Source organism: Cydia strobilella, chromosome 4, assembly GCF_947568885.1.
Source record: "Cydia strobilella chromosome 4, ilCydStro3.1, whole genome shotgun sequence".
NCBI lineage: Eukaryota > Metazoa > Arthropoda > Insecta > Lepidoptera > Tortricidae > Cydia > Cydia strobilella.
In genome coordinates this window covers 5,851,973-5,878,130 of record NC_086044.1, presented here as the reverse complement: position 1 = coordinate 5,878,130, position 26,158 = coordinate 5,851,973, and the positions used below count along the sequence as shown (strand labels likewise).

Here is a 26,158-nt window from a genome sequence, read left to right as displayed (position 1 = left end):
TGAATCTTAGCCTTGATGACGGGTTGCGTCAGCGGAGCATCCCTTTATAAAGGTGCGTCCACACCGCAGTAAACTTTTGTAGAATAATTGTGGGATGTGGAGCAACACAGTGCAAAAGGGTAAGTTACTTACCTAATGTTATTGTGTTGCATAGTGTTGCTCCACAAACGTTAACTGCTGTGTGGATGAAAATGAAAAAAGAAAATAAAAATGAAAAAAATATTTATAGGTTTTTATTAAAAGTATTGTTACAATATAGACTGAGATCTTCTTTTAAGCAAAGATAGATATAATGTTTTAAGCAACAAATATGCTTGTGACAGAAAACCCCGTTTTTCAAAAAAAATACAAGGTTAGATAAGGTAAGTATTAGATTTATGTACATAAATCTAATACTTGACACTTAAAATTCAAACTAAATATGTACTTCTTTTATACTAAAAAGAAGTACTAAATAAGTAGCATGATGATTACAATAATTACAATTTTAAAATTTTCTATAAACATAGTACCTTGACGTTTGATGGGAAATTTTCTGGTCTCTGTCAATATTTATTTGTATGGGAAATTCCCGATATTCATAATATAAATGGATTATACAACATATACACTGTTGACAAGTATATTTACCTGGGCTAGTAACTCTCTTTCAGCAACAGGCAAGACAAAGAAATCGAGCGCCTTATCGAAAACGCCTGGAAGAGCTACTTATCCATGAAAGAGCTGATGAAGGGTAGCCTTACATTGTTGTCACTGAAGCGAAAACTCGTCCACATGTGACATGTGTATCCCTGCCCGTCCTAACACTCCTAACCTAAAATATGACTACAGAGTGGGGTTAGGCATTTTAGACGCCTCATTTTCGTGGAAATATTTTTGACAGCTCTTGAAGGCACTTTTATATAAAGGGTTCCCTTAATAATAATTTGGATTAAGCCCAAGACCCTATTTTAAAATAAAGCACACATACACAGGACAATACGATGAAAGAAATAAGATGCTTAAAAAAGGGAATATAAAAATAATAGCAAAAAGAAAATCAAAATAATTCATATACAGGGTGGAAAGACACGACGATCCTTCTCGCAAAGGGGGGTTTGTTTAAGTGATGGAGAATCGATTCGTAATGTTTAGATTTTTGTTACGAACAATTACTATTACTATTACTACGTACTATCAACCTACACGTAAGTGTAATGTGACACTTATGTTTACAAAAATATTATGACATAAATTTGACATACGGCTAGTTGGGTGTGGTGGAGGATATCTTTGTCTATAGCGTCGTAACGTCTCGGCGGCATTATAATTACACTCCCCGTATAACATAAGCAAATTTAGGTAATCGCGGGCTCCCGAGGGCATTTTGAAAATAGTTTTTTTCGCGTAATTTGCAATTTATTTGCGTCACGGTTTTATCACGGTTAAAGCTGACAGTCCATTTACAACCGCAGCTGCATTACTGATCCGACATTACTGCAGCGGCCTGAACGCGTCGGTGTTATTGTCAATTTCCATAGTAAAATGAATGACTATATCGATTGCACGTATGGTGATTTTAACGTTTTCCCGACCGCAGCTGCACTACTGCTCCGACACGTCGGTGTTATTGTCAATTTCCATAGTAAAATTAATGACAAGGCCGACTGCACGTAGCATGGCCATTTTTGCGTATTTAGTATTTAGTGTATTATTGCAACTGCGGCTGCAGACCGCATGTCAAATCTGTCACCTGCACTGAATTGTTTTTGGGTCACAGATATTAGTAGTTCTAAGCAAAGAGGATATAACCATATATGTTACTGAACCTAATGAGGGTTGTCACTTGCAGTATTTTACATTAAAAGTTAACTGCCTATAACTTCAAAACGGTTACGAATATGAGCCTAGTTTCTTTAGAGGAAATACAGTACTAAATCTAAACAATCCCCCTTTTGCGGAAAGGATCGTCGTGCCTTTCCACCCTGTATACTTATACCTACCCTTTCGGATCGCTGAAGTCATGATTCGGCATAGATGGAGGACAAAAGACGTTCACTTTTGTGTGCATCGAGGGGCAATATGTTTACCTCGCTATACTTCTTGCAGCAGTTATACAGCCCAGTGAGTCCAGTGACATACGATTCGAGTACCTGCCATTCCTAAGAACTGTGAGTAATAAAGAAAATGATTGAAATGAGCGTGGAACTAGTCCATTTAGCACTGGAGCGATGCCCTGTCGCTCGACCGCCCGCCGCATGTTTGTGTGGCGTTTAGCAGCCGCCCGCTAACACTCGGACGAAGATCAACTCATGCGCAGACTGTTACTATATTCCTTTTTTTTATTCCTTAGACTAAAATTACATTTCATGTGGTACTAAGAAATGTCATGTCTTACACATGAAACGTCATTTTGGTCTGCGGAATAAAAAAACAGACCTTAAATCCTATTCATCTGTGATGATGATCAAACTATAAGCAGAACGTAGGTAGATACAATCAAGGAATTTGATTTGTACATTAGTTTATACCTTATCTCAGTGACAGTGGAGGCCAATTTGAACTTACATTCCGATATCAAAATGATGTCATTTTGTTATCATTCGCTCGTGCGTTTCGCTCGCGCCAATACATATACGATCATGTAAGTGCGAATGCACGCGTTAATGATAACGACATCATCTTTGCATGGCTGTTGCAGGGTAGGTGGCTAAGTGGAGAACTTATGTAGCGGGATTGACAGAGTTCTCAAAAATCTGACCGCCTTTGAAAAACTCAGCTAGCGTGAATCTTGCACGAGTAAAAAAGATTCAAAGTCAGCCTAAACTATATACATAATTGACAAGAATAGAGTACTATATAGGTATGTATTCCATTCTTGTCAATTTCAGCGTGGCCCTCATATTAGACGCCCTTATCCTATTTGGGTAACTGAGGCAGTGTAGTATTAGTTGCGTAGCTTTTCTCGGCCTAATCATAAGTATTGTTCCATATCATGCCTCTAAGTTAAGTTACGTAGGTGTTATAGGTTGCTTAATAGTTTAGTCTGTGTATCAATAATCTTTGTCCATAAACATGCAGTACACAGCGCGTCACTGTGCGTAGAATCTCACCAATTATCGCACCGCACCCAGCACTCGGTGGTGGCGCTAAAACTGTACCTAATACGTGATGATAAATATATTCGGTTTGCAATAGAAAATAGTAGTAAATAAAGGATATTTTTACTCAGATCGACGCAATCCCACTAGACAACGATATATTTAAAATATAGTTATATCATCATCTTCCTCGCGTTGTACCGGCATTTGGCCACGGCTCATGGGAGCCTGGGGTCCGCTTGGAAACTAATCCCAAGAATTGGCGTAGGCACTATTTTTTACGAAAGCGACTGCCATCTGACCTCCCAACCCAGAGGGTAAACTAGGCCTTGTTGGAATTAGTCTGGTTTCCTCACCATGTTTTCCTTCCCCGAAAAGCGACTGGTAAATATCAAATGATATTTCGTACATAAGTTCCGAAAAACTCATTGATACGGGGTTTGAACCCACAACCTCCGGATTGCAAGTCGCACGCTCTTACCGCTAGGCCACCAGCGGGTACTAGACGTATATATATATTTAAAATATAGTTATATAATATGAATACTTATATGTATATAAAGAAACATCCATTATAACTTAGAGACAATTAAATAACACAAATAAATGCGTGTACCAGGATGTGAACCGGGGACCTCCTCCTTCATAGGCAGGGTCACTACCGAGTAGGCTAGGAGGCCATCAAATAGTAAAATCATGATAAGTATGATGGCTGAATATCATGAATGCCTGAGTGCCGGTTACCTACCGGAGTGGAAGTTTAATAGCTATCAATCGTAAAGGCTAGTTAGACCAATATAACTGATATTTTATCAGAAAACAATAACTATGGTAAATACAAGGTTGGTTGGTTGGTGACTTACAAGGCTCGGAACCGGTTTTTTCTTCGTACAAAAAATACCGATATTATTACGTTCTTTTTCGTTCTTTGGTTCTATATTTCATTTTTAATGGGACAATCTAATAATACGAAGTTGTTACCTAAATACATGATTCAGTCCTACGTAAAGAGCATAAAAATAAATTATGACTTACGAGGCTCGGAACCGGTTTTTTCTTCGTACAAAAAATACCGGTATTACTACGTTCTTTTTCGTTCTTTGGTTATATTATTTCATTTTTAATGGGATAATCTAATAATACGAAGTTGTTACCTAAATATATGATTCAGTCCTTCGTAGAGAGCATAAAATAATTTAAAATATTGGTCTATTATTATTGAAAAAAAAACCGATTCCGAGCCCTGCTTATTAAACATACATTGTCTAATAATCTACCAAAAAAATACAACACAAAATACAGTATTTTTTTTCGGCGTAGCGAACTTCTATAGCGGAAGAAACGTACCTACACTCAGCGTCAAATACTCTATAACAGTGAAAGTGGCGAAATAGCTCGGTACACTATACTATAGTATGAATCTTCTCAAATGATTTTACGTCTAAGAGCTAAGACACCAATCTGTTAAACAAAAGCCATTGTTTCTTTTGTCGGCCATTGTGTGCCATTGTGTCTGAACACGTGCCATGGCGTGTGCCATTGTCAGACACAATGGCACACAATGGCCGACCGCTCACATAAATAAAACAATGGCTTTTGTTTAACAGATTGGGTTCTTAGACGTAAAAATCATTTGAGATTCATACTATATATATATGGTGTACTGAACTATTTGACTACTTTGTTTGCTACAAAGTATTTGACGTTGAGTCGATTTGAACTTGACAACAAAAATGTTAAAGAAATTTGTTTTGACACCCGTTTTTTTTACGTTCGGAAATCACCCACTTTATAGACTTTACGACGGTGACATTTTGCAGTTGTTGTATTTACTCTGCTCGTCAAAAAAAACCATTTGTTATGTGGTACCTATTGATACACTACTTGTACACTAGAGGAGTAGTATAGGTTGTGCATATCGTCTTAATAAACTGTCCCTTCTAATCAGATTAAACTTTAAATAATGAATAATTTGCCTACTTTTAACAACTGTATTCGCCAATCAACACGTTTACACACTACTTAGACACTTTTGTTCGGTTGGGTATCATTGATTCATGACAGCTTTAATGAACGGACATGTAAATGGCTACATAATTTGAATATTCATCAATCACAATTATATGTCAATACATTCACAACATTATTATTAAATTTCAAACAATTGTCAGAACAAATACCTATAAACAAGGATGCTCATGATTATTTAAGTAAACCAGCTGGGTGTCAAATACCCCAAAACCGTCTTAAAACCTTCAGGACTGTCCCTCATTCAACTAGTGAGTAGTGACAATGAATGAGTGTATTTGCGGACACCGGGCGAGGCGCTAACTCGCGACTTGGACACGATTAGCGACTGCATGACGACTTAACTGTAAACATCATTACCATTACACATTCACAACAATTTTATGTCATATTAAACATGGAAAAAATAGCCTTAATATTGTTGTAATAAGAGTTAAAGTTAGTGTAAGTTTATAGTGGTTTTGAGTATCTGTCAACAGCCAGCAATCGTCAGACTAGATCGGTCTGTCACTGTCCGAGTGTAAACACTTTTAAAAAGTTTATGTTGTGGATTGTTGTCGCAAGGTTTTAGCGGGCGCATCATGAGCGCTCATACCACACTGCCCGTGTATTTTCCTTGATTACGTAAGCGCAGGCGACTCGGTTCTGCGGGGAACCAATGAAACGTGATCTCAAGATCAATAGTCATCATCATCATCATCATCATGTCAGCCGATAGACGTCCACTGCTGGACATAGGCCTCCCCAAGGCTCGCCACTCCGACCGATCCTGTGCCGCTCGCAACCACCGAATTCCCGCGACCTTCACCAGGTCGTCGCTCCATCTCGTTGAAGGCCTACCGGCAGTTCGTCTTCCGGTACGCGGACGCCACTCCAGAATCTTCCCATCAGTTATGCGAGCAATGTGCCCCGCCCACTGCCACTTAAGGTTTGCAATTCTGCGAGCTACCCAGTAGAACTAGGGTCACCGACAAGATCAATAGTAAGTATATGTAATCGGAGAACACCCATCTGGTTACTCGCGGCCTTCGACTCGCCGAGTAACAGGAATGAAAGCTCCGGCATGTCCCCGTGTTTGAGTTGTCGTTAAAATTGGGTCCGTGTACGGCCATTGTTGGCTTTGAGGCTTTCGAAAGTGGATGTTATTTTATGAAATAGGGCGTTTAGCTCCTAACTTTGGAGGTTAGTTTGCGTGACGGGATATTTATAAAAAAACTGGCGTCGTTTGACATCACTGTCTCGAGGAAAAGCGTTCCTTATAAGTGTTTGTAAAAATGATCGTTAGTTACATTATGTTAACTAATGAATTAGATTAAATGGAACATGAATTATTCGTAAATTTAAGTTAAACGTAAAAACTAGTGCCTACGCCAATTCTTGGGATTAGTTGTCAAGCGGACCCCCGGCTCTCATGAGTGGCAAAAGTGCCGGGATAACGCGAGGAAGATGATGATGAATTATTCGTAAATTACAGTAATTAAAATATGGCCCAAACATACGTTGACAAAAAATTTTTAGGAATATTTTTCTTACTTCGTTTGTTTAAAAAAAAAAACAGGCCAAGTGCGAGTCGGACTCGCGCACGAAGGATTCCGTACCATTACGCAAAAAACGGGAGTTTGTTGTATGGGAGCCCTACTTCAATATTTATTTTATTCTGTTTTTTGTACTTACTAGTATAGTATACTAATACTATTAATACTCCGCTGTCTGTCTGTCTGTCCGTCTGTCTCATGAACCGTGATAGCTAGATAGTTGAAATTTTCACAGATGATGTATTTCTGTTGCCGCTATAACAACAAGTAGGTACTAAAACAGAATAAATAGGCGATATAATTCTATTACTAAATAGGGTCCGGTTTTTACCCTTTGGGTACGGAACCCTAAAAATCGTGTAAAATTCATACAATCATTTAACTAGTAGTACCTAGTCCTTTAGCTTTAATACTATGTGCCTCCGTAAATTTTTTTGTCTACGTATCTTCTAGATCTAAATTGCCTACATATTTTTTCACACAAAATACATATTCTGGACCTCAAAATTGTATGAGAATGAACATATTGCTCATTCCCGCGTTCATATCGTATATCTGCGGCGAACACGAGATGACTTTACGATGACAATCGCAATGTCGCAATACATACTTTCTTCTGTTAGTACGAGACGAGATAAATCTACTTGCAAGTCTTGCGACGCGTCGACAGCTGGCCCGCTATTCACAAAACGTATATATAGCTTCATGTTTTACCCTAGTCCAATTTGAACCTCTGCATTCGAAACAAACACAAGTTATCGCCAGTTAGGCCGATACTGGTACTACTAACTGTCGCGTTGCGATGCGGTTGGTTAGCTTTGTGAATGCCTTTCTTATTGCAATAGCTTGCCGAGCGCAGTGCCTCATCAAATCAGATTTCTGAGTTAAGGTGACATTCGGATGATTACTGATGCAGCGTTGACGAGTCGATGACACTATCAATCTCCTTGATATGTTGTGATAGGTCACTAAACATCTTACGCGGCATTATACATTTATAATATTTGATGTTCACTAGACTTATATTAAACGGGATATAGACCGTGATTACCTTTTGTATTGTTTTTGAGCTCCCGATATTTCGACGCAGATACATGCATCTTATATAGCATCTTATATAGCGGGTGGGTGTCAAAGTTGTGTAGACCGCGCTCGGTCCACCATCATTCTTGCGCGTCGGCTGCGTTCGCTTTCAACGTTACCATCGGTCGCATTCACACTGGTTAGTCTGGTCGCGTCCCGCGTTGGTTGGCGTGGTATATCTCGTTCAATATAAGTCTAGTGAAATTAACCGTGAATCATTCAAAACTCTTATATTTGATGTTGTTAAGCAGCGCATAGTGCAGTTCAGTCGCTAATGGTACCGTATGGTTCCGTTAGCGACTGATGTACTTATTTCTCTATGCTAGAGTTCAAAAATGACCCCTCGTATACACGATAATTTTTGAATTCTCGCATAGAGAAATAAGTAAGCATAGAGTGCTCACTCCGTGCATCAGTTTTGTTGCCAAAACGACTATTATTTTCGTAGTCGACATCTAGCGTCAAGTAGCGGAATTATCAGTGTGTCGCGACAGACGAAAAGTGTATTGCTCAACAATTTTCAGCTAATATAACCGGATTAACCGGAACTCTATTTTCAACTCCTGCTTGTAATATTAGTATGTAGGTACTTATTAATACAGTAGTTCTTATTTCTCTATGGTTGGTTCAAAATAGGCACCAATGATGTCGACTTGCGGAAAATGCCCAGTAAAACTAAACTAACTTCTCTATGGTTGGGCGCAGGTTTCAGGCCATTTCATTGACATCTGTTTGGTAAACGTGGAGAATAGCAAACCTGACTTTATTAAAGGAGGCCATTAGAACGGCGTGCCAATCGTATTGTTGCCGCAGCGACAATATTTACTGTCTAACTGATGGGCCAAAGTAATTGGAGTTTTAATATGACGGGAAGATTGCGATCTGTCGATTTCTTGTTTCATTTGGCTTGGTAGAACAATAAAATTGAAAATGATTTTGAGAGTAACATTTTCACAGCCCTGTAACTAATTGTAAGACAAGTTTAATTTGGCTCATATTCCGATAGAACATAAGTTGTTAAATTTTAATTGTTTTTTGCCCAAGAATCGTCCCCTAAGATATTGAATCGAAAGGTGGAAATTTGTATGCTATTAACTATTGACAAAGTCGCAACAAGAAGCTTAAAACCACTAAAATAGACATTAGCCAACAAACATTGCTAAAATAGACTTCACCTAACAATCGAGTAGCTTTTAATCAGTTTTAAAATTCAACTCGTCAAACGTCTCGTTAGTTTAAATTAAAGAAGTCATTTATTCTCATAACCCGCCTACTAATCAACTAACCCAAATATATAGCAATTCGTTAATTCGGCACTTGTTCATTACGGCTTCCTTTCCGCGCTCGGTCGCCTTTCCAACCACATGGTGCTTTGAAGAATAATTAATTGGCATACAACTTATCACAGTTAATTTATTCGTCTGCATAGACAGAGGTGTGTCGCCTATTTGGCAAAATTCCATCTGCAACACGCACACCCAAAAGTCAACCATAACTGAAGGCAGCAAGGATAGGTTCAGTTTAATAATCACGTAGTGAATTTTCACGGCTTTTAGAAACGCTGTCACAAAGTGAAACTTATATTGAAGCCAATATAAATAAGTGAATAACGTATTTCCTAACTGTAATCTAAGCCATGGGTGCAAGTAATTTGTTTGATAAATATTGGCAACGCCATACGTATTTTGTTACATTACATACGTCACGACTTGATAATGTGTCAATGTTTGAAGAGATGTTCACACTACTTTTAGAGAATTATTTAACCCGCATCATAGACACGTATTGGTTTGAGTAACACCTACTCATAGTTGTTGACGATGGTCACGACTTTTTAGCGTCACGGTAAAACGCATATTCAAATTCATGAAATAATTAAGTTATTTTTGCGGACTAAAAGCACAAGCTGTGGAAATTGTCAACTAATACCTATTATGGTTAGTTTCGCTCAATAGTCTAGTGAGTACCTTAAGGTAAATGGCAGTTACAAGGTTTGTTTGTAAACTTAATTGTTTGTTGTGGATTCGAAAAGTTATTCCATGTCCTGAACAGGTTACCCACTTATATTTTTCAAAATCCGCCTCTCATCTATTAATGTAGTCAAAGAGGATAGGTATAATAAGATAGAGTGGTATACTGTCATAGTAAATTTTGTAAACTAAAAATGAAGATTTATAAAAATACGATAAAATGTATTTAAATATGGATAAATGATTTTTTTATTTGCATTTTTTATTTTTATATGATTTTGACCCATGTTCTTTTACTGATATGCGTTAAAATTATAAATAACAAACGAAACCTTCAACGCCCTCTATACGAGAATAGGCCAAAGCTAGTGGCGCCATCTGATCGAAAATCAAATTTTCGTGATTTTCGAGGCACGTTTTTTCCTTAGACTGTATCCAAGACTGTATCTATTACGGATTTATTTATCTATCTTTGATGTAGATGAATAATAACGTCCGAAATACAATTTTTCTTTTCAAATAAGTTCTAAGTTCCATCCAAGAGTATCCTATCTATTTATTGTAAGCGGTAGGATTATTCTATTATCATCTAAAATCCAATGCTTTGACAAAATTCTTAGTTCGGAATACTTGCAAAATTCGCTTATTCCAAATACCAAAAATTCATCTTACGGAATCTCTAAACCCCTCTTTTTAGGGTCTTTATACGTTCCAAGCATTACACCAACGTTACAACTATATCGGTATATCGGAAAACAGCGGTTACCGAAATCGCTCTGTAAGACGGTAAGTTATTTACGATACAAGTGCGGAAAAGAGGAAACTCGAAACGAGTGGCGATAAATTAAAACACGACCGCAGGGAGTGTTTTAAATCGACACGAGTTGCGAATTACCTATTCGCACGTGTATCATACAACGTTTTACAGTGCATATGGCCCTTTAAACTTTCGACATATGCACGAAAAGTGCTCTTTTACGCACTAGTGCGAGAAAGTAGTACCATATGTACTGTAAACTTATATTTTACCACCATGTTGTGGTCGTAATTTACAAGAATCTCGACTTTTACTGATGTACACGAGTTTTTACTGTTGTAGTAGGTAAATAGGAGGTCGATCACTAGTTGTTTGTATTAATTAAATCTTCATGGAAAAGGTGAATCAGAGCTAAATTCAGTTAGCGCAGATGTTCTAGATACAACGAGCAACCACAACTCAACAACTTTGAAAATAATTTCCATTATTTAATTTTTTTTATTTCATTTTGATTATTATGCCTTAATCGTCTGTTTTCAGATTATAATTTTTCCGAGTGAAACGCGATACTTTGGATAGCTAAAATGCGACGTAACAATGAATCCAACGCTCAAATAAATCATAACAATTACGCAAAACCTCTTATAAAATCATTACTCAATAATTAATGCAATCGATCACTACAGACCCAGTTCACGGAAAATCTACTAACACATCGTATAAACCGAGAATTCTTCGCGTCGCGTCATCTTTATCATCAAACTTGCACTTTAGTTCACTAACTATAGTGTTGGTATTGTATCGACTAGCGTAGGTTTTTAGTATGTTTTGTAAGTATTTATTTGCGTTCTGACAATGAACTCTTATCGAGTAAACAGTGGATCCGTCAGCGGGTCTGGCGCGGCTCAGTCCGCGGGCCGCCCGGTAATCGATGTCTGTGAGTGATTCTGATTTTACGCCCGATTTATGCAACACTGGTAATTAAACAGCTGTTTACGAAGCTTAGTGTCTTTCATTTTGCCGTATATCTTATTTATTACCATGAATTCTTGAGGGTTCATTTAAATTCTTTAGTTTAGTAGGTATTTAAACGACGCGTCGTCGTATGCAATACTAGGGGTAAATGCTTGGTTCAGTAGTTTCGAATTAAATGTAAAACGCGATTACGCATGTTTTATTACTTTCATTATACAACATCAATTAATGGAAGGAAGGAAACAGACGCCGTCGACAGATTGCTTATCGACAAAGGCGAATTATCATCATCCTCAGAATCCTCACACCCCAGAACCTAAATGGTCGCGCACTGTGCGGTTAAAGATTTTTTTCCCGCGGACGCTCCGGCCTTGGAATGAGCTCCCTCTCTGCCGAGGCTCTCTCTAGGAACCTACAGTAGGTATGGGGTTTTTCAAAAAAATAATGTACAGGTTTGACTTGAATGGTTGACAACACGCATGTTAACACCCCTGGAGTTGCACGCTCCCATAGGCTACGGTGACCGTAGAAGATTTTTACCATACCATAAGGCGGGCCGTATGCGTGTTTGCCACCGAACGTGGCATAAAATTCTAGCTGGGTGATATCATTGTCACTTGGTTTATTCGTATTTTCTTTCCAGGGCATCAGGCAGCGCCGTGATCCTGGACCCGCGCATGGTGTGCAAGCGCAACCGGCGTGCGCGCGGCCGGCTCGCGCACATCTGCAGGAACGAGACGGGCCTGCTGAAGGAAATCATGCGTGGCGTGACTCTCGGGGCCACGGAGTGCGCTCACCAGTTCAGGAACAGGCGGTGGAACTGCACCACGCAGCGGCGGAGCATGCGGAAAATACTCATGAGAGGTACTAAGGGTACTATCATCTACACCCTAGTTCCTGTAAGAGACAGTTTGCAACCTCTTAGTAAACCTGTTCAAAGAGATCATGAAAGGTATAAAACATAAGCACAACGAGATCATGAGAGGTAAATAGTTTAAATGACCCCAAAACGGTCCTAGAGTCAGGTGCTTTCTAAAAGGTTTGCAATTTCGCGCATATATTGGCTATTGAGTGTGCGCGCCAGTTCAGGAACAGACGGTGGACTACACTACGCAGCGGCGGAGCATGCGGAAGATACTTTTGAGTGGTATCGCCTATCACCCCTATTTTAATTACATTTTAAATACCCATAAGGAACAGATCTTTCAAACCAGATCTATTCTCCTGGAAGGCAAGTTCGTGCACATCCGTAGAAAGTAAACTAGCCTCCTGAAAGAGGTCAAGTTTGTCGTGACACTCGGGCACACTTGGGGTTACTAATACAACAGGAGGCTTCAACTGTGCCACCAATTAATCAGTCAAATACGTATCGTATTGCCATGCAACATCATACAGTGTAAGCGCATCTTCCAGCTTCCGATAAAGTCAATAGGTAATTACTTGCCTTAGACTAATGCTTTAATCTACAAGGATGTAGGCCTGCACATATTTCCGCTAAACTCTTTTATAGAATACTTTAAAGCAAAATGATAGATAAGTAATGTCAGCCTTTACAGAATCATTAAATTCCTACGTAATGAAATGACACATCGCTTACATGACTCGAAGTCTATAAAAGCCACATTTTAACACCGCAGGTCGAAATGTTAACTCCACAGATAAGGCCAATAATCTTTATTAACAAATCTATAAACCATTGACTGGCCACAAAACACGGGTACATTCGCAGGATTAGCCTTTTGAGACGCGAACTTGAATTTATGACTGATATTAAACCGGTGATTCAGGCGACATTTTATTGAATCGAAAATTCTATTTACGACCAATCAACACAAAAGCTCAACAATCAATAGATGTAAAGAAATGACTCCGATGAGTTCATCAGTATTTAAGATATTGTAAATGCGGTCGGCGGTCGGCTACCTGCTGTTTATTAATCGAGTAATGTGCTCGAGCGACGACGCCTGCGGCCGTTTTGTATCCGTTTTTACTTTTATTTTTATTTTTTACAAAAATTTGAAATTGTAATGAAACATTTGAGAGCACAACCCCGTCTTTCATTATCGATTACCTGTAAATGTATCTAGTCCATCTTACTGAATCAAAATGATTATGGGATATTTATATGTCTCATGTAAATTTTAATCAAAACGGTTATGTATTATCTCAACTAGTTATATTATTTATTTAAACTTTAATGTAGCATTGGAGAACATAATCCTACATCTTCCCATATCGAGTATTTATAAAAGTAGTCAATCGTATAAAATCTAAATTATGACTTGACAATATCGACATCTTTATCTCTCTCTATCAACACGCCATTAACAAAACCTCCATTGAAAACCATGCATTAATAAAATTATTATAACTTTAATGGGCTGAGCTAAACGTATACACTTACAAACTTTTTTACTTTTTTTATGAATAGTGAGGGGCAAATAATGCAAAACGTGTTAAACGCAGCGATGGATATCGGGGCCTAATTCGATTAGCCTAAAAGAGTTGGGTTTTATGCTGCTCGTTTATATAAGTGAACCCGAATAGTGAAGTGACATGACGTATTTTATCGATTTATTTATTAATTCTTAAGACATTATTACAGAGATCTGTAATAATGTGTGTATGTGTGGCATTACAAATTTATAAATTAATGTCAAGTTTTTATTGGTTTTTTTTAATGTAGTAAAAAAGTTAAACTAGTTTTGCATGTGAATTTTGTCTGCAATAAATTATTCTAACCAGACTGCAGTGTCAGCAGGATCGTTACGTTTATAAATACAACCACGACTTAATAGGTTATGTAACGAAGTGGTCGATTAGAAATAATAATAGTCACAGCATATTTAGTTTGCGTCTTAAACTAGTTTATGGAAATTATATGGTTGCGTTGTTGATTTACCAGTAGATAACTTGTCGCATAAGTATGTCAATATAAATGTGCGAATTATTTAAAAACAATGTTTCATCTAGATTCGTAAATTGCTTTTAATTTTTTCTGCCTTTGCATGTTACATAGTAGTATACAGTGTGTAGATTCAATACGGTTAGCATGGGACGTAAGAAGTATATTGAAACATTTTTTTCTTAGAAATTAATACAATGAGAATTATATCCATACAAAATAATTCGGCCCGCAATATACCAAAGCAACACATAAAAGTTACGAGATACGAGCTTTTTAAAGTAACTGTCAACGCTTGTTGGCAGTTGCTATAAGAAGCTCGTATCTCGTAATGTCAAGTCATATGTTATGTCGCGTAATTAATAACTGGGTCATATATAAGTGTAACTTAAAAAAACTTCTTAATTAATTTTCACCCGGATACATTCTATATCTGGTTTAATGTAGCACCCGTATTGGATTTACATACTGCATACTTATGTTTACACACTATACTGATAGCTAGCTGTGTGAAATTTGACTTCACGTCCTGTATCGATATTTTTCGTCATGTATGGGCACATCACTAACGCTCCGGCCATTAGTCCTCCAACGTGCATTCATTTGGATTCATTAGCGTAAATTAAGTGGTATTTGTCAAAATTTTGTCGCACACAAAATATTTATAAACCCTACCACCCGAGCTTTTAGGATCGCAATAAAGTTATCTGAGATCGTGCCCACACCTTATTGGGGCATTTTTTTAAACAACATTTGTCACAATTTGGGAATTTATTTAGAAGGTTGATTTTTGAAAACGTCATCAACTGCTTGAAAAATATATTGATATGAATTCAGCAGCGACATAACTTTTAGTTCATAACAGATCTACAGTGTAAAAGATTACCTGTTAAATATCAGAAGTGCGACGAAAATCAGAATGATGTCAATTATCATTGGAAGTTAAATTCAGCAATATATGTGGCGTAAATTATTTGCTTTAATTTAACAGTAAGTATTTTCCAAGATATGCACCCACCGTGTGTCCTGAATACAGCTTTTCGTATAGTCCAGTCCGCTAACCTTACGTTTTGATAGGTACATTCAAGCGGCCGCTAGCGGTCACATTTTTTGATTTGTTGTCTGCCTCTTTCGCACTCATAAAATGTTCATATACTCGATGGCTTCCCTTTTGTACACTTCTATTATCTGTAGGTATTAAGCGTGTGTCATTATAGATATGTGGTATAAATTTATCGAAACTGTCATACTGTCAGTAAAGTAAAAAGCAAAAAAAAAAGTTTTTTCAATATTCAGATGACAGCAACAAGTGACCGAAGTGTTTACGACCAACACATGCTTATAAATGTCATTATGTTTTTATGAGTTTGTTAGAGTTTGACAGCCATTCTGCTAATGTAAAAAACATTAATTTGATATTTTATCGCCAACCGTGATAGCTTAATTTGGTGATTTTGTTTCTCATTTAATTTGCGTCTTGGTAACTCTTGTCCATTACAAACTAATTTATAGAGATTAGATAAGATATATTGGGGCATAAATGGGGGTTTTGCTACTTTTAGCTTACGAATGGGTTGAAGTTTATTTCACAAGGACTTAAAAAAAAGGTTTAGGATTTAAAAAAAAAACTTATTTTTATGACTTACCTTATTGATGTCTAATTCGAAAAAATATTAAAACCGGCCAAGTGCGAGTCGGACTCGCGCACAAAGGGCTCCGCACCATTACGCAAAAAAAACGGCAAAAAAATCACGTTTGTTGTATGGGAGCCTCACTTAAATATTTATTTTATTCTGTTTTTAGTATTTGTTGTTATAGCGGCAACAGAAATACATCATCTGTGAAAATTTCGACTCTCTACCTATCACGGTTCATGAGATACAGCCTGGTGGCAGACGGACAGACAGACAGACAGAGACAGCGGAGTCTTAGTAATAGGGTCCCGTTTTTACCCTTTGGGCACGGAACCCTAAAAACGATTTCAAGATTTATAAAAGTTAAGTAGGATTTTTAATGTTGTAAATACGTAGGTTCCTATTAATATATTAATCTATATATATAAACGCATCGAAATATAAATATGTTGTTGCGTTATACATTATTAATTACATACTTAGTTTTTTAGCTGTATGTACAATGCGGCTAGGAGATAAAAGAGTTTGGTAAGAATGTAAACTTTTAGTTCGTAGTATAGTATCGACTAGTAGAATAAAATAACGTGTTTATTTTTTGGAATTTTTAGTCGGTTCGATTTCCGGGCGAGACTAGCGATTTTAAAATAAATCTTTGAATGTAGTTTTGTTTCTTTTTAAAAATAAAAGAATGTTTCCTTTGAGTAAAATGAGCTAACTTAAGGTTTTAAGGCACTTTCCCTCCAGGGCCCATAAAATTTTTCCACATTGTATACACAAAAAGTACCCTTTCGATGTGTTTAGTACGAGCTCACTGTTCGCTTTTCGTGCGAGATGACAAAACTTTTATTCTAGGCATCTTTTGTCTAAACAAATCGACTCAAATCGATTAACGAGCTGACCGTACAGCGTGGGCTGGTAGCGTAGTACCGTCAACAAATTAGGTTAAAAGGCCATAAATTGATGGCCAGCGTTGGGTGGCAACATACAGACCTGAATTAGTCCCCAATTTTTTATCACACGGTGACAAGAAAAAATAATGTATACGGGGTGTTACTACTTCACTGAGAGTAGAATGTGTATGTTAATGAATTATATTTAGCCTTATTTCTTTGAGTATATCATTCATATTTTAAGATTATATAGTAAACACATTAAGCACTTAACATTTATGTAAATAACCTCATTGTTTGTTTGTGAATGTACGTTTCGTGTCATGTCGTTTCGGAATTTAATAATTATCTGAAGGAATCAAGGTAATTAATCAAATATTTTATAAAATATGTCAAAAGTTGTTATTTTTAATTGAAGATCCATAGGTTGAAACTTAAAACATGGTAATGGAAATGTAATGTCTTAGTCAAAGATTCAATATATTTTGACAACAACAAAGAAGCAGGTAACTAGCTTTTATTTAATGTTTGACACAAAAACACATTTGAACATATAGGTAATTATCTTTCAATTGTATTTTTTTAGATAAAATCATAACATCAAACATCATCCTGTAGCTGTAAGAAAAAATAATCATCTTTAATTGGTCCCTTTCATTAGTAAGACCCCGCATTCCTCTGCCTTGGTCGTTTTTTCGGTGTCAAATTTTTATCAATGAAAAAAGGATTTCAGTCTTATTTAAATAACGTTATCGAATGAAATTTACCATTACAATACAGCTGAACAATTTAATCTTTAGTACCTCATTTAAACACACATCACACGATTATCCCAAAAGGAATGATTACGCGCACTTAAACCACTACCTACGCAGTAATTAAAAGTATGATTCTCAAAGCTTAATTGGAAACGTACAAAAATGAAGGCCATAAAACATCTCCAAATTATCGTGACTCCAGTTATAAAGCGCGTCTTAACATTAAATTCAATAAAACTCAATCAAAACAAAACGAGAACTGTAAAAGGTCGACAATCGGGCCAGCAGCGGTATCAAATCGTAAATACCTCGACACCTTATCTCCTAGAACCGACGCCGAGGCCAATTTCCATTTAAACAAAACAGCCTAATTAAGCTATAAACAAACCCACAAACACGAGCTCCCAAATACTGGCTGTATGATCTCGAGCCATTAAGGTCGGACAGTCGGCGAGCAGTCCGCGGCCCATAAAGATTACCACGCGATAACCCGACTACCGCCCGGGACCTCACATGCCGCGACCCCCGCATTCATACCCAGCGATGCCTTCATATCGACAAAAAACTCGGCGATAAATTTGGCGCCCCAACACGTAAATGTTCTTAATTATAGTGTAATATCCGGGCGCGTTTCTTATATCTAATCTCCTCACTCTTATGGTCGATGTCCCATATTGGCCCTCCCGATCCGCTTAATGATAGTCATTTTTCTCGATATCTATTATTTTGCGGCGGATAAGTACACCGCTTTATCGTAATTATCGTAAAGAATCAGAATGGCTGATCCTGTCCCGTACTCATGTGTTTGGACCCTTCAAACGCGTCTGACAAACGATTGCGAAACGCCAAATAAAGGCCGACTACATATTTATAAGTGCTCGATATAGCGAATGTCAGTTCGTTGAATCATGGTGGAATAAACAATAGCCCAGTGAGTTATTTGAAAGTCAAACATAAGGCTCGAGAGGAGTAATCGACGTCTCAAGCACAAAATTGTCGGTTTAAGTTATATCTCGCCGTCGCTAACAGTAGAAATCTCTTAGCCAGTGTTCTTTCACAGTTTTGGTTATCTCGCTCGAGCGCTGGACGCGCGCGATAGGTGAGCACGTTTCACTCGGAGGCGAGTGCCAGGCTACTCCGCATTTAGTTTTTTTGGTTTTCCCGCGGACAGGCCGTCCGTCTGTCACGAGTGACAGGCGCGCGCGAAACCCCTGCAAATCTCACTCGTCACCGTCCAAATTAAAGAAAATACCCCTCCGCTGAAATGGGTGCTGAGAGCGCCGCAACGTTTTTTCAGACGTGACTTTTAAGGAATTATAATACCGTGCAAGATTTTAACTGTTCTTTCTCTCAATTTTAATGAGAGAAAATAAGGGAAGTCGTTCATCGGCGCGGTATTTAGGTGTGCGTCGATGTCGGCTCGCCACATGCAGCGAGAAATGCGTTTACGGCGCGGTATGACGGCTACAGGCTGACGGATTGCGAAATGTCAGCTGTCCTTATTATACGGCCAGTCGAACGGTGTGCGACGTGTCGCGGCATATCTGCCTCCGGTAATGCCGGTGATGCAAGCTCTATGCCGCTGAATGCACTCGCGTTAATTAGGCGCTAACTAGAGGATCAAAAGTCCACAGCACGTACTCGCGGAGACATCTCCTTGTTCCCGTTCAACGCACATTACGAGCTAATTATTCCCATTAAACGTGCACAATACATTTAAATTAGCCATCAGACGTTCATTGAATAAAGCATTCGCGTTTTGTGCGCGGCTGAATGACGCTCGGCCCCTTCCGGTGGGTGGTTGCTGTCACAACACGCGGTGCGCCCGCGCACCGCACCGCACCGCATAATGAGACGTTTACTCGCATTAGCTAAAGAAATTGACAAGTGAACAATAGCGGACTGAGGGAAAAAAAGACTGCGAAAACTGCAGAAAGAGCCGGACAGTGTCGTATCGTATTACCCGACGTAAAATATCTGGGGGAAAGGAATGAGAAACGAGCGTTCCATTTAAATACGGGTAGGAGCGTTCGCGTGCGTTCAGTAGCGTGAGAATGCGCTTTATTCGGCGGCGACAGCGCGTCCCAGCGCCCGCGCAGGCCGTCGATAAATCAGGAGCGGGCGCAGAGATCGCGCGACGCTCATATATCGGCTAGAGGCCACAATGGTCCCGCGCTGACACGCTGACACTGACGCAATTGCACGCATGCACTCCGCCGTCACCCCGACAGCCGCGATGTTAACCACCCCCTCGCGCGCCCGTCCAACCCCCTCGCGACCCTATTTATTGCGCTAAATTATTGAATTAATCACATGAGATAAAATGCTCGCGTTTGTTTAAGCATTCCGCAGCGGTCGCCGTGACAACTCGATGTATTGTCCGCGCATTAAGCTGATGGTTATGCTGATGGGCTAAAACAAGTCATCGTTTGTTTTATTTTCCATCTTCTTAATCGCAAGCAGATGGAAATCTATTGAATTCTTTTTTCACGTTCTAACATGTAACCCTTATTGTTCATATAACCCAATCCCAGTTTATTGACCATGAATATTTACATTTCTTAAGATAGATACTATAGATAGGTAAGCTGGTTGGAATCGGGTTCTATGAACGGCCAACCGCTGTTGTCTCTCACTGGTTGATAGGAAGTCCGATCGTTTTACGATCTTCGCGGGGTCCTCGCACGTAGGTAAGCGAATATGACATACATGTTTATGACGCCGGGTTCGCACGACACACGACACCGGCCAGGAACAATATCACATGTTTCACTCAAGCTCGTAAGAAATGGGGATGAATACGCTACGCGGAGGAATTTGTATTGCGAGCCTCGCTGCTAAATTGCGTTTTCAAGATTGAGATTAAATCATAATAAGTATGTTGTGTAGGGATATGGAAAGCCGTGTTTATGCGAAATGAAATTACGTAATGAAAGGATTACACAATCATTTTATGATCGTGCCTTTTTTGGTCCGTGCGAAAATGTGTGGAGCGGAATGCTGCTGTCTTCCTAGATTGAAGCTTAATAACTTGATTGTGACGTGATGTAGCAGCAAGATATACTTTGTACACTTTATATTTTCTGGCTTCTGATTCAGATATTTAAAATGAGACTCTTTCTTATTACATTACCTAAATTTAACCAGGCTTTGAGAAATATGATATTTGACCTGTATATTTGACGCTGTCGATACTTCTCATCTGAGACTATTCAGCGAACTAATTACATATTTAAGGTTTCTTATTCCGTTGGTGACGTAGGTAAGTTATGTTTTCTGTATTTTACCAGTTAATCACTGTCACTCTATAAGAATAATGCAAAAAAAAGGAAAAAAATGCAAACCAAATATTTTTTTCTAAACTTTGAACTATTTGTTTTGGTTTCTAATAATTCACCGTCATTATATATAATTCATATCAAAAGCCAAGGTAATTTGTACCAATTCTGGCCAGCTAATTAAACACGAATCGCACCTGTGCATTCAGGCAGTGACATCGCATCGCGTCGCATCCATCTCGGATCTAAAATTCCTGAACGAGAGTGCGTGAACAGTTAATTTAAAGGCGACTCGACGAGCGAATGCGACTCCGATCTGTATCGGGAGCGAGTTTCAGTTTATCAGTTTCTAGCGGGAACGTCCGGCCGATTTGCGGTTCGGTTCAAGTGTGAAGCGCGGGCGTTGAGAGTTGGCCATTACACATACAATCGAAGAGTTAAGCCTCGTTTTATAACGACATGCTGAAATAACATGAAACTTGGCCTGAACGTTACACAAGCATATTATTAAACTGTTATCTGGTATGAGTTTTCATTATTAATAGTCAATACAATTATATGAAAATATAATACAAGGAATATAGAGCAGTTTAATATTACACACACGATAAACTACTAGTCGCTTTAATAATAACGTAACTTCAACTGTATGGCGGCGGCTAAGTTCTTATGTTAAATATTGCTAAAATAATACACATTGACATACTTACCTCACAGTCTTATCATATCCTAGACACGAGTGACGCTGACAGTGACCTCACTCAACTAACGTACCTAAGAAGAGATTGAAAATTATACCCTATATATCGTTCCAAAAAGTCAGCTCGAAGATTCTATGAGTTACGTTATAATGCGTTTATTTTAACTTTTTTAAGGTCTTATTAATTATTAACCCTGGTAGCGAATTTGATGGCCAACTAATGCGACCCGTTCATATTAGGGCGTCTTCAAAGGCAAAGTTCCCCCTCGAATCGCCACGCTTATGCTTTAAGGCAACTCGTTATAAATAAAATTAAAATTGCAAAATCCCTCGCAATTTCACATATGGGCTTGGTATAGATGATCTCGGCCGGTTATCGGAGTGATTTGACGTGCTCGGCCATTCTCACCTCTTTACATTACATTATATAATTTATATTGTCGACGCCATGATTAATGTAAACGCGAGTATTGCAAATATTGCAATGTTGCGTTGAATAGCTGCTAACGGCTTTATCTGCGAGTTGATTGGTTGGCGAATGTTTGGGTGATTGTTGAAAGATAAAATTAATATAATATTTAGATGGACATTGTCTATTTTGTATAATCATCACGAAAATATATTGATTTTAATATTTCTCACGGTATTTTGCAATGCCTATATTAAATGACGAGTTCCGTAGTTTTTTTTTTTTTTCAAACAAATCTACACGATGGCACTGGCAGTAGGATAGAAGGTCAGGGGTCTGATCCTGATATGCTCTTCTGAGCACGGTATGAAGATTTATTTTGTGTGACTACTTTTACTACAGGCCTGTACTACGCGCTCTTATACCTTGTCTTTGCCACTGTCAAGTCAGTGCAAAACTTAGCATTATATTGTGAACTTAAGCTACGTGGAAAAGTATAAATATCTATCGAACACAACGAATTCACCGCCAAAAGGCTTGACCTAGGCCAACTTGTATAACAGTACACGCATAGTGCGTTGTCGGCATTCTTCTTCAGTAGGCATTAAAATTCCTTAAATCGTTATGCTGTTAAACTACTTCTAAGGTTTGTTGCCGTTCTTAACTGACCTTGACTTTATCAGTAATTGCGTTCCGTACATTTTTATTATACCTACGTACATCTTCTTGATAATACTAAGTATCATATCTAGCATGTACCTAATAATAATTGTGTATGTATTTTGAAATTTGTTGCGAAAATGTACAAGTAATTCAACGCAACTAAGTAGCTAACATTTGACCATGTAGTACAACCGTAACCGGTTTTTAACAAGAAAAAGATGTCAATGTCATATCACAATGGCATAAACGACAACCTCTAATGATGCATAGGCGGTATGGCAAAAAGTTCCGACGAATGGAGCATAAAGCCAGTCCAGAACGAACTCATAACCGCTTTGGCGTGGAATTGTGGAACTAGTTATAAAACGGTTCTAGTACCAAGACGCCAATTATCCAATCCGATAAGAGCAAGTAGTATTTTCATGAGCTGTCCGCGCCAGCACGTGCTCCATGATTGACGGACTGTGAATGGCGGAACGACTTCCAAGTATTTTGACGCTGCAAAAACGGACGATCGACGCGTTATAGAAGCCATACTTTCAAGTGTGAATCAATTTAATTCCATCGGTTTTATTGATCGATTGACAATTTCGCTGAATTATTCAGTGAACACGAATATCGACATTCCGCGCTCGTGGCAGCTCCGCAAAAAGCACACCCCCGAATAGCCGGCGCGACGTCGTGGGAGTGGCCCCGCCAGCATACTTCCAAACCGGGGACGTTTGTAAAAAGGCAGCGTTCGGTGATGAGAATGTCATGTCCCTCGTTGCCAACGACATATTTGCGAGTCGGGGCTGCGTTTTGTGATAATTACAGCGCATAACGCGGGCGGAGCGCGAGGAATGCTCGGCTCTGAGCTCACCGCCGCGGATTTATAATGACGGCCGAGTGTCAACGCTGGCCTATCGACAGCGCTCTGTTCAGAAAAAGCGCGGCGTCCACGGCATCTGCCATGGGAACGACTCGCCTCCCCCTCGCCTCCCGCGACTTTTTTACCCGGACTAAACGACTAGCGAAAAATCTCGAAATTGACATTCCTCTCATAATTCCAGAGGACGCATCCTTGACGACGTCCGGCGAAATTTAACCGGCATAAAAATGACGATCGCAAGGACAGCGTCACTGCTGTAATTACCTCTGGGTGTGTACTCTCGCTTTTTTGTCTCACGTCAATTATATAAATTGTTGGTGCAATAAATTTCGCTGTATCTTGGGACGGTTTGGCCGCGGATCGCGGAATGCGCCGACGATACGGCGTCGTCTCGGCCCGGGCCCAATTAGCATGGAATCGATAGGCGCGTCCGATCCTCATCGCCCGTCAAATCGGACGCAGCGACTTATCTAATCTCTACTTAATTAATGCTCTTCTGCTATCGAGAGTTCAAAGTAAACTCTAGTCATATAACCACGTTATTGAATCTTAGCAGAACTTACGTAAGGTAGATAAACAAAATTCTTGCCACGAGTTCCCTTTTAAGAGACGTAGGGTTGCATAATAGTTCATCTTGCTTAACTAGCTAATCGGACTTATCATTTACTTACTTATATATAGCGAGGCCATCTATTTTGAGAGCTAATTGAGAATATGAAAAAAAACCGGCCAAGTGCGAGTCGGACTCGCGCACGAAGGGTTCCGTACCCTTCCGCAAAAACGGTAAAAAATCACGTTTGTTGTATGGGAGCTTTTAGTATTTGTTGTTATAGCGGCAACAGAAATACATCATCTGTGAAAATTTTAATTATCTAGCTAGCACGGTTCATGAGATACAGTCTGGTGACAGACGGACAGACAGACGGATGGTCAGCGGAGTCTTAGTAATAGGGTCTCGTTTTTACCCTTTGGGGTACGGAACCCTAACAACACTTACCCTGATACGTGTAATTTTCTTGCATTTATTATTTCTGACAACGCAATAAACAAATACGGCAGCTAGTAAAAGGTCACTTGTTACTTGTGCTAAGTAGACTAAATGTATAAGTAGACTGTTAAGGCTTGAGGCAAAAAATAACTAAAGAACTACACTCTACTCATGAGCTTCGAGAAATTGTAGACAAGCCTCGTTTACCCCCACATCCTCGCACTCTGTGCACACCTTTCCCGCTCTCTCAGTTCCAATTTGCCCGGGATACTTATGATCAGGCTATTTTGGCAAGCAGATCTACGTGTAATAGTCATACGTATATTCAGAATAGTAAGGTGCAGAAACAGAAGAAACAAAACATTTTCATACCAAATTGTTACCATTACGTCAAAAATGTGACAGTTACGTAGGAAGTGGCTCTCTCAATAATATTCTACAATTTCCTGTCAGACTATAACTAGGGAACGTAGCCAATTTTTTGATGTTTTTTTTAAGTTTTTTTTTTCTATTTCATTTTATCCTATTAACCTAACCGCCCCCCAGAGGCCATAAAGGCCTTCCATTCCATCGTATTTTGAATCTATATATATTTTGTGGACATAGCTAGGATAAGACTAGCGAGTCTGAGCACTGATAAGATTGATTTTATAGCACGAAATGAGTTTGCCTTTCATGGAATACATCTGATATTTCTTATCGAGTGCATCAATTAATTCATCGACCGAAACAAAAACACTGCAGTTGATGCCCGCCGCATATTCAGCGGATTGTGCAACGGATTCCACATTATTCGCGTCTGAATATTCAGCCAACTTGGGTTGACCCGCCGTTAATTGTTATAGCTAGCCTGTTAACTTGAGTGATACACGGCTGGTAAGATCATCAAACTTCATTCTCAACTTAGCGATCGCACAGTTGTAGGTATGCTAACGGAAAATTCGTTTTCTACCTAAAGTCAAAGCTTTAGCGTTTACGCGTAAGTATTTATACTTATCTAAAAGTTTAAACGCAACTGCCTTCTGATTTTTAACCGACACGGTCCCTGTGGCGATTTTCCATAACCAACAAGTTGGTACAGGTGTGGTGAACAATCATTTTCAATCGTATTTTCTCGGACACGAGAATTTTTAGTACTGAGACCGACTGAAGTTGCATGATAAATACGAACGTTCCTGAGAAAATACTATGGAAAAGGATTCAATACCTATCTATAGTAAATATCAAGTAACGACGAACTGAGATTCGACCCACCAATATCGTAGCGAAGATAATTTTGGAACCTCTGTCCAAGGAGGATCTCCTATCCTATCTATCCAACGTGAGATAATGGCCTGTGATTATCTATCTAGAGAAGGAAATCATAATGCCAAAAGGAGGACAAGAACCGGCAAAGCCGCCGTTGTTATAAAAACTCAAACGAACCGTGGTTCAATCTCTCCCAGAAATATACCCCTTCTTGAACTCTCATACATCCGTTATTATCCCCGCCGCTGGCTGGAAGAACCAAACAACAATATTTCACTTCCGAATGTTTTATGGATGGGACCATCGATTCGTAAAGCTCATCGAAGTTTATTACAGCGTCCGCGTGAATATTGATTTTTAGGTCAACAGCTTCACTTTGTAATTCG

At 38.9% G+C, this 26,158-nt stretch overlaps 1 protein-coding gene across 1 annotated transcript in view; it reads left to right on the top strand.

Annotated features, from left to right (window-relative positions):
* The window catches only part of LOC134741003 (protein Wnt-6), a 40,315-nt gene that overhangs the window by 11,167 nt on the left and 2,990 nt on the right, over window positions 1-26,158 (top strand). Inside the window, exon 2 of the mRNA XM_063673721.1 lies at window positions 12,072-12,292. Within this exon, the coding sequence (XP_063529791.1) occupies window positions 12,072-12,292 (221 nt within the window). The remainder of the gene's footprint in view (window positions 1-12,071; window positions 12,293-26,158) is intronic.